We start from the raw sequence: 17578 nt of genomic DNA, 5'->3' as shown, positions 1-17578 counted from the left end.
AAGCCGGATCTCAAGGCGATGTCTGCATGCTCATGTTCATGGTAGCATTATTCAAAATCGCCAAGAGGGGGAAACAACCCCAATGTCTATTGAAGGAAGAGTGAATAAACCAAAATGTGGTCTACACACATATTGAAATATTATTCAGTCTTTAAGAGGAAAGAAATCCTGTCATATGCAACATGGATGAATCCTGAAGCCATCATGTTAAGTGAAGTCACAGACCAGTCACAGATGGACAAATACTCTGTAATTCCCCCCATATGAGATTTCTAATGTAGTCAAAATCAGGCAGATGGAAAGTGGAAAAGGAGTTGCTCAAGAATGGGGGAGGGGAGAGGGGGAATTAGTGGGTAATGCAAGTTTTGATTTTGCAAGATGAAATTGTCCTAGAGATTTATTTCACAGTGGAGTGAATATACTCAATATATTTGAGTTGTATACTTAAAAAATGGTTACCATGGTAAATTGGTAAATTTAACATTATATGTTTATGATCATGATTTCAAAATTGTAAAGAATTGGGGAAGTTCCTTTGTAAAAAGAAAAATTATTTTAATGTACCTAATCAGATTTCTGGTTTTTCTATAGGTCTATCTTTTGAACTGTTATATATTGAATTTTCTTACAGAAAGATTTTCTTGTAACTGGGGTGTGGGAGACCCAAGTGGGCTGTCCCACTGTCTCTGAATCTGCCTGTCTACCACTCCTTTCCAACCCTGAACAGCAAAATAATGCAGAAGCGGGATTCTCTGGATAAGAGACTTAATATACACAAGAGGGCTTTCACTAATAATTGTTATAGAGGTGAACGGTTTGACAGAATTGAGACCAGAAGGACTGGCCATTGTGGTCTTAATGTAGTTTCTACATACGGTCCAATAAATATATGTATTTGACTTTTGCCCCTAGTTCCTGGCATAGAGCTCCTAACCCCTGTGGAATTTCCTGATAATGGAGTGATTCTGGGAGAACGGGGGATGGTTGCCAAAGGAACCATCTTGGTTGGTTGGTTGGTTCCTAACCAAGTGTAATCAGTTGGAATTTTCAGCATCCCCCATCCTGAGAAGAGGGGAGGGGCTTGATTGAGTCAAATTATCAATGGCCAATGAGTTATTTAACTATGCTAATGAAATGAAATATCCACAAAACAACCGGGTTTAAGGAGCTTCGGGATTGGTGAGCACATGGAGATGCTGGGCGTATGGCAAGCCCAGAGGAGACTTGAATGGTGAACACCCCCCCCTCTCCAATGTCCTGCGCTGTGCACCTCCTCTCATAGTCTGTGCTGTATCCCTTGCAATAAAATTGTAATCAAAAGTAAAGCATTTTCCTGATTTTTGTATGCCATCCTAGAAAATTACTGAACCCAAGGAGGAGGAGGTGGAAACCCCTGATTTATAGCTGATCAGTTGGAAGTATAGGTGAATTAGACCTGTGATTGACATCTGAAGGGAAGGCAGTCTTATGGGACTGAGCTCCTGACTTCTGGGATCTGACACTAACCCTGGGAGCTAATGTCAGAATGGAATTGAATTGTAGGACACCCAGTTGGTGTCAAAAAAAAAAAAAAAAAAACAGCTCAGACTGTATTTCCTCCCTGGGTCTTGGCAGAGTTTGGTTTGTGTTTGTTTCTTCCTTCTTAAGCGATCCAACTGCAGGTGGAAAGAAGTTACAAGTCTCCACCTAGCCTGGCAGTGAGGACGTGAATGGCAACCAGGATGACCAAACAAGGCCAAGTGTTTGGGCAATTATGTGTCACGCTGACCCTAACTAGCCAAGTGATCACAGCCAGAGCAAACTCTTCTTGTTTATCAGATGCATCATTCTTGTCTATAGTGCTCAGAGAAAAACCATGAACCCTGAAAAACACCATATTGTTTTGTGATGTCACCTCTGGAATGTTCTGAGTGTTTTGGTGACCAGCTTCTGCATAGGACCTATACCTGGCACCTTACATTGGTATGACTTTTTACTTGAGATAGAAATATTAGTCTTAGGCAAGGGAGTAGGTATAGCCATCTCTGAAGCCGTCTTTGAAGCCACCTCTGCTTCAGAGACTTTCAAAAGGCTTTTACATCATCTATAATCCCTGTCTTAATTTCTGTTCAGACATCCACAAAGCATCTAATCAGATAGATCCATATCTCCAGACTCAGATTTTCATAATCTACAAAATACACAAGAAGGGAATAGATGAACAGAAAATCATTATATATTTCGGGTGAGCAGTTGAGGCCCAGAGTGGGTTGGGAAGTGGAAACCTTCTTGTTTTCTCTTTTCCACAGCACTCAAGGCCAAACTTTACAAGAAAAAAAGACACCAGATATGAGAGCCTAGAAACCCCAACCAATGTGGTTCTGCCTCAGGTATGGATAATCACAGGAGGATGTAGCCCATCGGTTTTAGGCTTTTTAATAACCCTCCTCTTTAGAGATTCTAGCAAGATGTTGTAGAATAAGCAGAGAAATTAGCCCATTGGATTCCAGTTGTGATAGACCCCCTCCCCTCCAGCTGTGGGCCTTGGGGGTGCCACATGGGCTTGGGATCCTTGAATGTGGAGGCTGGGTAGACGAGCCACCTGAAAGTCCTAACCTTTCAAGTTTTCTATCATACTCAGAAATAACCCAACCTTCTCAAATGAGATCCTTTGCTACAGGCTGTTGTGTAACTACCCTGGATTTCCAAGGTGAATTAAAACTTGAACTTGACATCAAATGTGTAAGAATGAATCCATGAGGAGAAAACCTGGTACACATACTAAGGGATGCAGAGTCATTTAGGGTTATGGAGATAATTAAGCCCTGTTATGTGCCAAAGACAGAGCGTAAGAGGGATGGGCATGTTCTGTTGTTGCTTTTTTTTTTTTTTTGTGTGTGTGTGTGTTTTGAGGCCAACAAATTGTTGGAGTCATGGCAGTCTTGAGAGTCTCAGGTCTCCTCCCGCAAGCAGCTGTTTCCTTGGTGTGGTCCTTGGGGTTGGATTGTTTCTACTGCTGCTATGTCACAAAGGGGTTGGCCTTGCTTTCTCCAGAGTCACCTAAGGCCCCATTGGAAGACCATGGCCATGCAACCAGAAGGGTTGAAATGTAGGATGGAGGAATCCAATGCCGAGGTAACTATCTGAAAGGTTTGTCCAGGGACACACAAGGAGGACAGTCACCCGTGGGCATTCTATGTTGACAATTAGAACCATCCGGCAAATATGTTCAATGGGAGGCAAATATATAGGACAGGAAGACATCCTGGATGTTTGTTGTCACATCATCCTTGTGGCTTTGTATGGAAGGGCCACTTTTCTGTTTCAGCTCATGAAGCGTAGCCCTCATATTAGGTAATTTCTCCTGATCTTTTGACAAGATGGTCACAAGCCGCAGAAACATTTTTAGTTCTGATTGTTTCTGCTTGAAACACACATTGAGTTCTGTTGACCACTACTTCCTCCCTGAGGGTGGGTGTTGACCTTTGGTTCCTTCATAGTCCACATAAACCAATCTTTGCTCTGCTAAAGGACAGGCAGAGAATGTCAACCTGGGCGTAGGGATAAGAAGAGAATTTGATCATGTGATAGAGATGGGAAGTGGAAATCTTCTTGTTTTCTCTTTCCCACAGCACTCAAGGCCAAATTTTACAAGAAAAAAAGACACCAGATATGAGAGCCTAGAAACCCCAACCAATGTGGTTCTGCCTCAGGTATGGATAATCACAGAATTATCCATTTCTCCCATTTCTCTCCCTGAGAGATTTCCAGCTCCCAGGGAGAGAAATAGGCTCTGTAGTCAAAGAGGAAAAAAAATCCTCTAAGAAGGCTAGAGCTTTTTCTGGGGTGGCTCACTTTCTGTATTGCCAAACCTGGGGCAGTTGATGTGGTCTTAGAGGACAGAGGGCCACGGGATGAGGGGATCTCTGCTGTCTGGGTGTGTGCACCCCCACAGGAACAGATGTGACCTCAGGCTTACATGCCAGGATGCTCTGACTGGGTCTCTGGGGGAGGGAAGTGATGTCTCTATACAGATGATCTGAACCAAACAACTCCCAGGGCTATGAAGAGGGACTGATGTTCTTGCTATACCTCCATCAATGAGATGGCATGCAGCTTAAGGGAAAAGGGTAAATCTGAGAAACCAGGAGAGGAAGAAATATTGACTGAGCACTGATGACATCCTGTGTCAGGGCCAGGGCCGTGCCGGTGAGTGGTAGAGATTTTACAGATATGGGAAGCCCAACAGGGATGGGCAGAGCTGGAATAGGAGCATCCTTTCTTCTCTGTCACCTGCCTGGGCCAGGTTGGGTCTGAGCTTTGTAATTCCTCTCTAGTTTTTAAGAGCAAGTGTCTCCCCTCTCCCAATCTTTTTTTAAAAACTTCTTTCCTCTTGATTTTTTAAAATTAATTTTTAAAATTTATATATGACAGTGGAATGCATTACAATTCTTATTACACATACAGAGCACAATTTTTCATATCTGGTTGTATACAAAGTATGTTCATACCAATTCATGTCTTTATACATGTACTTTGGATAATAATGTCCATGACATTCCACCATCATTTCTAACCCCATGCCCCCTCCCTTTCCCTCCCACCCCTCTGCCCTATCTAGAATTCATCTATTCCTCCCACACTCCCCCTCCCTACCCCACTATGAGTCAGCCTCCTTATATCAGAGAAAACATTAGGCATTTTGTTTTATGGGATTGGCTAGCTTCACTTAGCATTATCTTCTCTAACTCCCTCCATTTACCTGCAAATGCCATGATTATATTCTCTTGTATTGCTGAGTAATATCCCATTGTGTATATATGCCACATTTTTAAAATCCATTCATCTATTGAAGGGCAGGTAGGTTGGTTCCACAGTTTAGCTATTGTGAATTGTGCTGCTATAAACATTGATGTGGCCGTGTCCCTGTAATATGATCTGTGTCTGATAGAAGAAAAAGTAGACCCTAATCTCCATCATGTGGGATTAGGCCCCAACTTCCTTAATAAGATTCCTTTGGTATAAGAATTAAAATCAAGAATCCATAAATGGGATGGACTCAAACTAAAAAGTTTCTTCTCCGCAAAAGAAACAATCTGTGAGGGAAGTAGAGAGCCTACATCTTGGGAGCAAAGTTTTACCCCTCATACATCAGATAGAGCACTCATCTCTAGGGTATATAAAGAACTCAAAAGCCAAGCACCAAAAAAACCAAATAACCCAATCAATAAATGGGCCAAGGTCCCCTCCCCCAATCTTAACAGCTAATTCCAAGCTCCCTGTGTGTATCTGCCCTGTGCTCTTTTGAGACCAAGTCCATGGGTTTGAGGAGGGAAGGGCAACAATGGCTCTGTCTCCAAGAAGCAGCTCTGGTAGTAGCTCCAGTCCTGCTGGGCATCTGGGCTTCTCAATCAGACTGTAAATGCATATGACTCAGGATTTGTTATCACCCTTAGGTCTTTTCAGGTCTTATTGATTTCCCATTTTTCTTCCTCACATTAAATATTTGTGTTTTCTGATCTATTTCCCTCCAGCACATTAACTTGCAAGTCATGAGTGTTATTTCCTGCCCAAGCGAACTGATCTCCTGGTTCCTCTTGCACATAATGATGTGGTGCTCACGGGCACCCTGGCTTCCCCAGTGAGCACTGGCTGGGAATTTCATTAAGTGCTGTTTACTCCTAGATCATTAACGAAGGATCTCTAACCAGGCCAGAATGAGCTCTGATGGCACCTTCCAGTGCCCCTCCCCACTTCTCTCCTGGCTTCTTTTCTCCCCATTTCTTTGAGCTTGTTCTTCAGAAGTGACGGGATCCCGCTGACAGTACCAGTATCTCTGCCAATCTGAATAACTTTTCAGGGAAAGATTTCAGGACAGTCTGTGTTAAATGATTAGTGAAAACCACCATGTATAATCTCTTCTTTATTCTCTTTTTGCTATAAGTGTGGTAATTCTATCAAAATCAATCACCTTGGCCCAGTGAACTATACTTTTACCTGTTTGAATTTATTAAAACAAATATTGACTTTATCACAGTACTTGGGGGAGGTAAGTTAATTTTTTAAAATGATAATGAGACTCAGTCAGCTATGTCATCTCATTTGCAAATTAGTAGCATGTTTGGCATTTCATTTCAGGATCTGGGGACCTTTCCACTCTATAAGCTTTAAAAGTACCTAAGATGACTAAATGTTATCTGCTAGTAACTTTCAGTAATGGAGGTAAAATAGATGTTGAAAAACTTGGTCAGTAGACTTGGATTTTTCCTTGAGTGTTTGGACATCTCTTCTGGGTTGTGGTAGGAGTAGAGAGAACTTCAATATGTGTATCAGTCCATTTTCTGTTGCCATAACAAAATACCTGAGATCGAGTAATTTATAAAGAATAGAAGTTTTATTAAGCTCATAGTTCTGGAAGGTTAGAAGACCAAAAGCCAGTGAGGATCTTTTTGCTCCCTCCTAACATGGCAGAGAGCATCATATGGCAAGACAGAGCAAACCAGTCACAGAGAGCTCACCTTCATAAAAAGTCACTCCTGCTATAATCCTTTAATCTGTGAATGAATTAATCCATTCATGACCCAATCACTTCCCAAAAGTCCCACCCCTCAAAAATGATTAACCCATGATTTGGGGGTTTAAGTTTTCAACACATGAAATTTAGGAGACACATTCAAACCATAGCAATCCATGTCAGCTAAGCCTGGCTAATCACCCTACAGTTCCATCCCCAAAGAAATTCCACCCTGGAAGATCCCACTCACAGAGTCCTGTTCCTTAGAAATCCTGTAGCACCAATAGGAGACTCTGTTCCTCTTGGCTCCCTTTGCCCTTTGCCCCTCTCCTTTCCATGAGCTGCTCTTTTCTATACCCTCACTATCCCTGAGGCTAGTGATCTGAACAAGGCATATAGTCCTTAGGGATTTCAAGCATTTCCCTTCTAGGATCACTCCCATTTAAAAGGAGATGCCAAGAAGGGGCCCAACCTACACTGAGAAAGAATTCTTAAACATAGGTGGGATTTCAGACATCCACATGCGCACAAATTGTGCCCAGGCATCTTCTTGGGATCATCAGCATTAAGAGATTATTTGGTCACAGCCACTTTGATGCTGAGAACAGAGTTTTGGTTGCTTTTCCAACACCTGATGGAAAGGTGTGATAAGTTGTCCCCCTCCTGTAGCCACTTAATGTCTTATTCTTCCATGAAGGAGACAACCCTTTTCTTCCCCATCTACTGGGTCTCTATCTCTGTGTGAGAGCATTTCCCAGAGACCAGGAAAGAGCTGATCCTTTCCTTCATGGGAAACTTGGATCATATGGCCATAGGCTCTGCCTCTCATCCTTCTCAGGGTGTTTGAGGGATTTTATTTGGGCATAGGCTTCTTCTCAGGGCCTGACTTATCAGGGCAGATTAGCTCAATCCAAGGAACCAACCCAATGACCACTGACACTGGTCGAGAAGACCTACTGAAAGGAACTGGCTGCAAACACAGACGGAGGAGGCCTGGGATTCATACCTGCATGTGTTTGCTTAGCTCAGAGGCTCACATTGTGGAAAAGGCTCTTGCAGAAAAATATACTCAGCATTTGCAACAGTGGCTCGGGCCAGGAGATGTTAAATCTTACCAGTAGAGCTGATTGTGTGTTTGGTCTTTGTGACATCTTGCCTGCCCCTTGTCCTCTTACAATCCCAGGAAGTAGACAGCAGCTATGTTTAGGCTTATTTTGGAGGTGACAGAGCAGCTAAGAGATTTTTATTAAGAGTACTCAACCACGGGAATTGGAGCTCAAAGATATTGGGAATTTGGGGATTTTACTGTGATTGGATTATAGGTTCAAGATAATGAAATGGATAGCTGGCATGCTGTGGGCAGAGGCAGTTTCCTTCAAGGGAAGCACACAGAGGGACCTGGGAGTTTGTGGAATTCACAAGGTAGCAAACTCCACTGTTGGAGATTTTACATCATGCAATCACATCCCTGCACTAGGATTATTTTAAAGTTTTAAAATATGAATTGAGGGTTGGGGTTGTGACTCAGTGGTACAGCGCTGGCCCAGCATATGTGAGGTACTGGGTTTGATTCTCAGCACCACATAAAAAGTAATTAATTAATTAATTAAGGTCCATCAACAACTAAAAATAAATTTAAAAAAATGAATTGAAATGGGGATATAGCATTTACCAAATACACTTCATTATCCTTTAGGGCAAATGAACAGTGCTGCCATAGGGTAGCTCCCAAGCTTATGAGAACCTTTTCAGGGTATTCCAAGAAATTTTTAGGAGCAGAGAACTCTTTTCAGATCCTTTGTTGTTTTTCCAAAACAAAATAAATGGCCATTTTTGGAGGCCCAAAATAACAGAATATGAACAGTTTCATAGAATTTAGTCTAATATCTCTTTCTACTTTTCTGTGTACATTGGTCAATTCATTCATCAGCAGGGACACATTAAGCCTCCACTGTATGTCAAATATATGGTTTTAATTTCCAGGACTAGGAATGTCTAAAATAAATAAATAAATAAATATATAAATAAATAACAGGTTACTTCTTTAGAGAATTGAAATTTATTTATAGAAATAAATGGGGAGGGGAACAGGATGTATGAAAACTATTGGAATGAAAACAACACATGCAAAATAAAAGACCTAGCCATTATGAAGTGCTAGAATGGGCATGGATTTTGAAGTGAAATGTACTAATGTTAAGTCCTGGCTCCACCCCCTTGTTAGCTATGGGATGCTAGGTAGAAACATCTCAGATCTTTGGGTAAGATATTGCATATGAATAAAGAAAGCCATTAGCCTATTGTTAGACATATAAGAGTCACTCAGTGTTGTTTCCTTTAGCTTTTTGTGTGCAACCTTCCTCTAAGGAAATGTTAAGCAACTTCTTGTGAAATGTAGCAACTATTCTTTACAAAGAAAATATATTCTTTCTTTTTATTTTTGAATTCTACAAAAAATTCTCTGAAATAAGTTAGGTTGAGATAGACAGCGGTATGAGTTTTAAGCGGCAATGTTAGTGAATGGCATCTCCTAGAGTCAGGCACTGTATAACCTGTGTTAGAATCCTCATTTTCTAGACGTGGAAAGTGAGGCCCAGAAGTTAGAAGACTTTATCAGGGTTATGCACTCAGACAGTGCAGAGCCAAGAGTCTCTTCGGGTGTTATTATGTCCTAACTTGCTGCCTACATTGCTGCACTTTAACCTCTAATTTTCACCAAGAAATAACTGATGCTATTCGCTGATTTTTTCAAATTGACTGGAAGTTTCTTGAGATCAACACCTGTGAGCTGGGAACACAGTAGATACCAACTTTATATATATATATATATATATATATATATATATATATATATATATATATATTTTTTAAAGTTAATTGTATTGCTTTAATTTTTTTTTTGAGTGAGAGAGGAGAGAGAGAGAGAGAGAGAGAGAGAGAGAGAGAGAGAGAGAATTTTTAATATTTATTTTTTAGTTCTCGGCGGACACAACATCTTTGTTTGTATGTGGTGCTGAGGATCGAACCCGGGTCGCACGCATGCCAGGCGAGCGCGCTACCGCTTGAGCCACATCCCCAGCCCCAGTAGATACCAACTTTAATGTTAATCAACAATGTGGAGAAGAGTTGATGAAATAGCATTCTAAGTGGGAGTATGATTAAGGTGAGGAATTTTCAAAAGACCAAGAAAGAGCTCCCCTTGGAGGAAGAAGTCCAGCTAGCTCTGATTGGAATTGGAGGAAAAACACAGGAAAGAATGAATTTGCTTTGACTCAATGTTTCTCCAAAGTTCCATCCTGAATTCTGTCATATCTGAACAGACTTGCAATTTTTTTCCTTAAAGTTTCTCATTTTCAGAAAAAGAAATGATGCTGCTTTATTTTAGTGCCTCTTAGTAATATTCATAGAATTCTGAATTTGTTAAAATAAGCTTATTTTTCTTCTAATACCCATTCAAATAAATGCACACCTGATAAAGTTTTAGAGGTATTTAAGGGTTCTAAGAAGTCAAGCCATGAGGCACACTGGATTTCACCACTAACTGGGTCCCTAGGGAATAGGAGGAAAGATAGTAGGGCTCATTTGTAAGGGAAGGATTTGGTTCTCTGATGAGAAAGTAAAGGGGACCTTATTTAGCCTATCAGCCTTCTAGATTAGGTGTTGTGGGTATGGGACAAGGAAGGCACCAGGTCTGCTTGGGAAAAGCTAGCCATCGAAGGGCAAGGACAAGATGTCAACAAGGATGCTGGGGCCCCAGTTGTGCCAATCAGCAAATATGGCTCCAGTAGACCAGAGAAAGTGAGACCAAAGTTAGAGGTCCTGTTTCCAATCCCTCATCATGTAGCAGTGCAAAATAAGGCTGCAGTGTGAGAGAATATGACCAAGGTCAGTTTATGTGCATAAAGTGTGCATAAGGACAAGGGTCAAATACCCAGGTTGTCCAGAGCTGGGGATCTGCCACATGTTAATATTCTATTGAGAATATTTCTATTGAGGGGCCAGTTGGAAAGTCCTTGAGTACCCAGTTCAGTGTGTGCCTAAGGAACAAAAGAAGCTCAGTGACATGATTGAAAGGCCAGCATGGATATAAACAGGAACAGACATAAAGCCTTAGTGGATCCTCTTTGGATGCTCAGTTGGATCAAGAAGAGCATCTCTGATTGAAACAAAGCAACTATTAAAGAGAAATTATGAGACAATTAGGGAAATTTGAACATCAACTTAGTATTTGATGATATTAAGGGAACATTGCTAAATTTTAAAGGGATGATAATGATGTGGTTCTGTGAAATGATGCACATTGATGCATTTATGAATAAAAACATGATTTCTCTTTGCATTAAAATAATCATGTGGTGGGGGATGGTTGTGGAACAAGTGTGGCCTTGATTTGATTGCTGGTGAAGCAGGGTAAGGAGTAAGTGGAAATTTATTTGATCACTCTTTCTCCTTTCATATATGTTTGAAATTTCCCATAATAAAAAGTTGAGGAAACCATCTTGATTCTCAAGTTTCTGGAAGTCCTTTGGTAAATCCATGATAATTTCCCAAGTGTGTGCTTTATACATGTAAGTTCTGGGAACCAGAAGTGGGTTTGTGTCTAATCCAGTGTAGGTAGGGCTGGTTACAGACTTCTCTGAGTTTCAGTCTATCTGTAAAATGGGAATGCAGGTTGAGTATACCTTATGTATAATACATGAAAACAAATGTTTCAGATTTTGGATTTTGTAAAATTTTGGAATATTTGCATATGTACAATAAGATATCTTGGGAATGGAACCCACGTCTAAACACAAAATTTATGTTTCACATATATTTTATACACATGTCCTGAAGGTCATTTTATACAATATTCTTAGTGGGCCCATATTTTGACTACAACTTTTATTGCATGAGATCAGATGTGGAATTTTCCACTTGTGGCATCATGTTTAGGGCTCAAGAAGTTTGGGATTAGAATTTTTGGATTAGAAGTGCTCAACCTCTTGTAATATTTTATGTGCTAGTGTTGTGAGGATGAAATGAATTCTGTATGGAGAATGCTCACCTCACCTCAGGATCTTGGGTCTCGATATTTGTTTCCTACTTCCTTTTCCCTCTCAGAACTAGGATAGGCACTAAACTACATCTTCTCATGGTAGGTAATATCTTCAGGAGTTAGATCTTGCTGAGAATGGAGCCTTGCATGCGTTCTGGTGCAAGAATAGAGAGGTATTTCCTTACTTGGCCTTGGCTAGTCATCCCAGAAATCTGGAACTCAGGGGCCTTAAACTTTTATTGGAAAATAGTCTGGACTATCCACAGTGAGGTTCATTCTGATCACAGACTCAGCCACAGGAGTTCCTGTGCTTCCCTAATTGAGAAATGTGAAAACCATGGAGGCTAAATTTATTGAAATGAAATAAGGTTCTGCTTAAAGAATGCCCTTGCACCTTTGCTACCTGGAAGATTGAGCTTACTTTTACTGAGTTAATGACATGTACTTATTGCAAAGTTAATGGTATAGAACTGTGTCTTCTATTTATCTAGCTTTTTGCATCTTAAAGAATTCTAACTAACTTTATATGCTGTGTAAATTGCCTTTCTTTCTCTTTCTCTACACACACACACACACACACACACACACACATACACACACACACACAGAAGATAATTTGTTTTCTACTTTTGTCTCTGTAAAATTGTGAAAATCACCCAAGAAATGAGGAGTTGATAATATCTGGAAAGCATTTTTATGTACTTGAATGAAATGCTTTGGATGGCTTTAGAAGTAACTACCGTGATCTTATATTTATTTAATTCATTGCTGCCATGGTTGTCTCTTCTCCAGTGTGTATTACACCTGTTCATGTCTTTCCGAATACATCTTATAGTTCTTGCACTATTAAAATCTGCTTTTCTCAATGATAATAATATCTTACATTTCTAAGGCACTTGGTAATTTAAAGAACATTTTTGTCTCTGTTATTTGCTTAGTTCATAACAGTGGTGCTGTGAACTAAGCAGGGTACATATTATTATCTGCATTTTACAGAAATATTTCATTGATTTTTTTAATAGTATAGGGGATTGAACCCAGGGACTCACATATACCTGACAAGTACTCTACCACTGAGCTATATCCTCAGCCCATCATTGATTTTCCTTGTTAATATTTTTTTTTTAGTTATAGTTGGACCAATACCTTTGTTTTTTATTTATTTTTATGTGGTGCTGAGGATCAAACCCAGTGCCTCACACAGGTGAGGCAAGCACTCTACAACCCCAGCCTCCATCATTGACTTTTAATGTTGGAAGGTGCCTCTAGGATCACAGAGGTTGATTCTCTATATTTTACTGGTGAAAAATCCAAGTCTCAGAGAGTGTGAGGCAACCTCCAGCTTCGAACTGCTCACCAGTGACAGAACCTGAACCAGGTCTTGGCCCCTCTGTCTTTAACCCTGCTCTCTTAGAGGTGTCCTTACCACGTCATCCAGAATCAAGTAAGGGAGCTGGTTAGAAATGGAGATTTCTGGCCCCTACTTCAATATGTTGAATTAGATTCCCAAATGGAAGGCTCAGAAATCTGCATTTAAAACTCATTCAGATTATGCTCGGAACTGCAAAAGCTATTATTGCAGATCCTAGTCCTCTTTTTATGCTGTAGTTTTGAGGTTCATGGCCACCACCATGAGAGCCTCTTTATGAATTCCTTAGTGCCCTTTGTTGTCTTCATTCCTACGGGTTGAACTCTCAGCACTCAGTGATCTGTCTGGGATGGTGCTCACCTCTTCAAAATGAGCAGCTAGACTTTGTTTTGAGCCCTGCACTGTGTTGAGGGCTGAGGTGGATGTTTAAAGGGCAGTGGTCAGGACAGACTCCAAGACGCTAAGAGAGGAGGATGAGCCTGAGTGGTCCAGGAGAAGGGAGGGGGGTGATCAACATCACCCCATCTTAAACACAGTGATTTGGATAGCTATCAGGGTGATTCATGCTACCCCTCTGCTCATGCCAATTGCAGGCACACACCTGTAGCTGGGGTAGCTTGAGAACGATATTTTCTTTTAGGGTGACAGAAATGTGACAGAGTTCGTGATTAGTGATCTTGTGCATGATCTTTTTTAAGACTTCAAATATCTCTGAATCAAGGAGGTATCATTATGTCCCACTTTGAAACTGTCGCTCAAATTACTTGATTAAATTCTTGTGACTGATAAGTGGTAAGTCCAGGGCTGTAAATATTTGGTTGCTTCTAAAATTGATACTTTAGCCTCCACCATATACATCTAAATCACATTAACCTCTAATTAATATGGATTTTATATTTGTACACTTGCCTATTCACCAAGATTTGATTGTAACCCCAGAATCAATACTTATAGCACTTCTATGGCCATTGGACATGTACAGAGTAGTGCATGTGGTCTGTAGCAGAGACTCCAATGTGGGGACTTCTTGTTTGAACTCTCATACTGGAACATAGCGCTCTTTTTGCAATTTAGAGCCATGACCTTAAAATTTTGTTGCTTTTAGTTGGCGACTCACTGTAGGCAATGGCTCCTATTAGGCATAGTGTTGAAGATGCTATCTATTGTCCTTAATCACCAGAAGCCTTTGATGGAGAAAACACGTGTTTGTTAAGTCTTGTTCCAGCATGAATGACGGTGCTGTTAATGATGTGCTCCATCTTAACGAATCAATCAAACATATTAATTAAGACATCTTTAAACAGAAACACACATAAAACAAGGTTATGTATTGATCAGTTGTAACTGGAGGCTCACAGGAACCTAGTCCTGCACTTCCCCTGGGGACAATGGTTCAGAATTTATCAATTCAAGGTTGGAGATGACTTTATACCACAAAACTACCAAGAATAACAAGGATTGGCTCTATTTCCTTGTGAGGATCCCAGGAGGCAAAAGTGACCCCAATGACCAGGAGCCTATTAGACTTGCAGGGTTGATTGGGGGGTGTCCTGGGCCTGTCCACTAGCTCTGGGTGTGTCCGTCCCTCCATTAACACTGGACTTCCCTGTTCTCTCCCACAGAGGGGCACTGCTGAGCCCTTCCTGAGGCTCCACAGCCTGTACTCCACCCCTCGCTGTTCGCGGCAGGCCCAGGCGGCCGCCCTGCCCCGGCTGGGCCGCCGGGTGGTCAGCCAGCACTCCTACCCGCTCAACCGCTTCTCCTCCGTGCCTTTCGAACCCATGGAGCGCCCCACCTCCCAGGCCGACCTGGAGCTGGATTACAACCCGCCGCGGGTGCAGCTCAGTGACGAGATGTTCGTGTTCCAGGACGGAAGGTGGGTGAACGAGAACTGTCGCCTCCAGTCCCCTTACTTCTCTCCGTCTTCCTCCTTCCACCACAAGCTGCACCATAAGAGGCTGGCCAAGGAGTACCTGCTGCAGGAGGAGAACCGGGCCCTGCGGGAGGAGAACAAGGCCCTGCGGGAGGAGAACAAAGGCCTCCGCAAGGAGAACAAGATCCTGCAGGTCTTCTGCGAGGAGCACAAGGCCGCCCTGGGCCGCGAGGAGAGCCGCGCCTCCTCCCCGCCGCTGCACAAGGACAACGCGTCGCTGGAGGCGGTCAAGAAGGACACCGCGGCCCCGCCATCGCAGTGCAGCAAGGAGAACAGCACGCTGCAGCTCCTCCGGGAGGAGAACCGAGCCCTGCAGCAGCTGCTGGAGCAGAGGCAGGCCTACTGGAGCCAGGCCGAGGACAAGAGCACCTCTGCGGAGGACAGCAAGCCAGTGCCCTCGCCCCACCAGGAGCCGCACGGGCCTGGACTGCTGCCCGACCAGAGCCCGGGCCTTTCCTCTCCCTTTGAAGAGCCCAAAGGACCCTCAAGCCCGCAAGAGGACTCCAAGACGCTGCGGGCCTTGAGGGAGATGGTCAGCAACCTCTCGGGGCCTTCCAGGGAGGACGAGAGCAAGACGGTCACCAGCCTGGTGGGTGGAGAGCAGCCCCTGCAGCTGATGAGAGAGATGAGCCAGGCGCTGCAGGCCCTGCGCGAGGAGAACCGGCTCTTGCAGGAGGAGAACAGGGCCCTGCACGTGCTCCGCGAGGAGCATCGCGTCTTCCAGGAGGAGAACAAGGCCCTGTGGGAGAACAACAAGCTGAAGCTGCAGCAGAGGCTGGTCATCGACACGGTGACCGAGGTCACCGCCCGCATGGAGATGCTCATCGAGGAGCTCTATGCCTTCATGCCGTCCAAGAACAAGGACCTCAAGAAGCCCAGCAGGGTCTGAGGCCTTAGCAGTGGACCAGGGACACGAAGTTCAGGCACAGAACACCTCACCGGGCCAAAGAAAATTCCCCTCTTTCCCTCGTTGTCCTTGCCTTTGCCCACCAGTGTGTGCCTGCTGCAGAGAGGCGTTAAGGGACCTCCTAAACTCAGAGAAGAAATAAAGGCCTAGGAGGCTGGGATTAGCCAACACCAGCATGCCACTGTAGCTTCTTTTCCTTTTGCAAAAAAGTAGAATTGTTTAGAGCAATTTTAGGTTCATAGAAAAATTGAGCTGAAGGTACAGAGCTCTCATATGCCCCCTGCCCCCTCGCATGCACAGTTCCCCCACTACCAACATCCCCCACCAGAGTAGTATGTATGTTAAAACTGATGAACCTACACTGATATATCATTATTTCCCCAAGTCCACAGCACATTTTAGGATTCCCTTTTGAAATTGGGTATTAGGTTTGGACAGTGTATGACATGGCCACCACTGTAGTATCATACAGAATGGTCTCACTGTCCTACAGCTCTTTAGTCATCTTACCTCCAGCCTCTGGCAACCACTGTCTCCAGAGTTTTGCCTTCTCTAGAACGACGACGTGTAGTTGGAATCATCCAGTAGGTAGCCTTTGCAAATTGCTTTCTTTGACTCCAATATGCATTTAATTCCCTTCATGCCTTTTTGTAGATTGATAGATCATTCCTTTTTAGCGCTGAATACCATTCCATTCTATGAATGTACCACAGTTTATTTACCCATTTACCTTCTGAAGGACATCTTGGTGGCTTCCAAGTTTTAACAATTAAGAATCGACTTTCTTTTTCTTTTCTCCCTCATCTCTTTCTTTTGCCTTTACTGTTTCTGTTTTTATTTCCTCCTTTCTTCCTTCCCCCTTTTCTGCTTCCTCTTGGCTTTCTTTCTTATCTCCTATTTCTGAGGCTATAGCATTGGGGGAGAAGAGATCACTGTAAGTCCGGGCTTTTCAACTGTGTCACTTGACATTTGGGAATGCATACCTCTTTGTGTTAGGGACTGTCCTGTATGGTATTCTCCAGCATCCCCAGCCTCTCCCCATCAGATGCCACTTAAGGCCAACTGGCCCACAGCTAAGGCAAATACGTCTCTAGAGATTGTCAAATATCCCCTGGAAAGCAAAATCCCCACACTGCCCCAGGGCTCTCAAAGTATAGCCCTTGAACACAAGTCTATGAAATGCTCTGAGAAAACAAAGATTTCTACAGGGGCAATCCTATTACAATTCTCTGCATCAGATTCATAATTCTCTGACTTAAAAAGCATCTGAGACATACTACAAAGTTATCTGCTTATGTTTGGGGAACCCAAGATTGCCTGATTTTATTGGATTCCAAGGGAATCCCTCTTTATATTTGGGAAGTTTGGGAAGGGGTGCTCTCTGCTCTCCCTGACCCTAGGCTCACCTTTATACCCCTGGATTCACACTTCCCACTTGGATTCAAGAGCTTGGGCAGGTGGCTACCAGGCTCATTGAATGAAGGTATAGAGGCTCAAGATTTGGTGTCTTGGTCTTTTTGAAAATTCTCATTTTAAAGTTGAACCTACTTTAGAACAAGAAGTTGAAAGGTAGCCTCAGGCAACTAAAGAGCGGAGTTTGGCTCCCAAACTTTGCTTTTTAATGAAATCACCTGAAGGGTAAGTTAGTCAGCTTTTTTTGTCACCGTGACCAAAAGACCTGACAAGAACAATTAGAGGAGGAAAAATTTATTTGGCGCTCACGCTTTCCGAGGTCCATAGATGGCCAACTCCATTGCTGTGGCCAAAAGTGAAGCAGAATATCAGAGTGGAAGGGTGTGCTGGAGGAAAACAGCTCAGAACTTGGCAACAAGGGAGCA

General features: G+C 42.8%; 1 protein-coding gene across 2 annotated transcripts; it reads left to right on the top strand.

The window, feature by feature from the left end:
• Positions 1–1887: 1887 nt before the first annotated feature.
• Cby2 (chibby family member 2) lies at positions 1888–15722 on the top strand. 2 transcript variants are annotated; one of them, XM_026411968.2, is made up of 3 exons: positions 1888–1962; positions 2289–2369; positions 14523–15722. In XM_026411968.2, the coding sequence occupies exons 1-3, from the start codon at positions 1888–1890 to the stop codon at positions 15720–15722; spliced, it is 1356 nt and encodes a 451-aa protein (XP_026267753.1). The 2 variants fall into 2 exon arrangements, with proteins under 2 accessions (XP_026267753.1, XP_026267754.1); XM_026411969.2 differs by lacking the exon at positions 2289–2369.
• Positions 15723–17578: the final 1856 nt, after the last annotated feature.

Source organism: Urocitellus parryii, chromosome 2 (genome assembly GCF_045843805.1).
Source record: "Urocitellus parryii isolate mUroPar1 chromosome 2, mUroPar1.hap1, whole genome shotgun sequence".
NCBI lineage: Eukaryota > Metazoa > Chordata > Mammalia > Rodentia > Sciuridae > Urocitellus > Urocitellus parryii.
The sequence above is the reverse complement of the archived record's forward strand: the minus strand, read 5'-3'. Positions and strand labels throughout refer to the sequence as shown.

Excerpts from the sequence above, each read along its gene's own strand:
- Cby2 (XM_026411968.2), top strand. The coding sequence starts at position 1,888 with ATGTCACCTCTGGAATGTTCTGAGTGTTTTGGTGACCAGCTTCTGCAT. Across the intron at positions 1,963-2,288 it reads ATACCTGGCACCTTACATTG|CACTCAAGGCCAAACTTTAC; the intron begins GTATGACTTTTT and ends TCTTTTCCACAG. Across the intron at positions 2,370-14,522 it reads CCAATGTGGTTCTGCCTCAG|AGGGGCACTGCTGAGCCCTT; the intron begins GTATGGATAATC and ends TCTCTCCCACAG.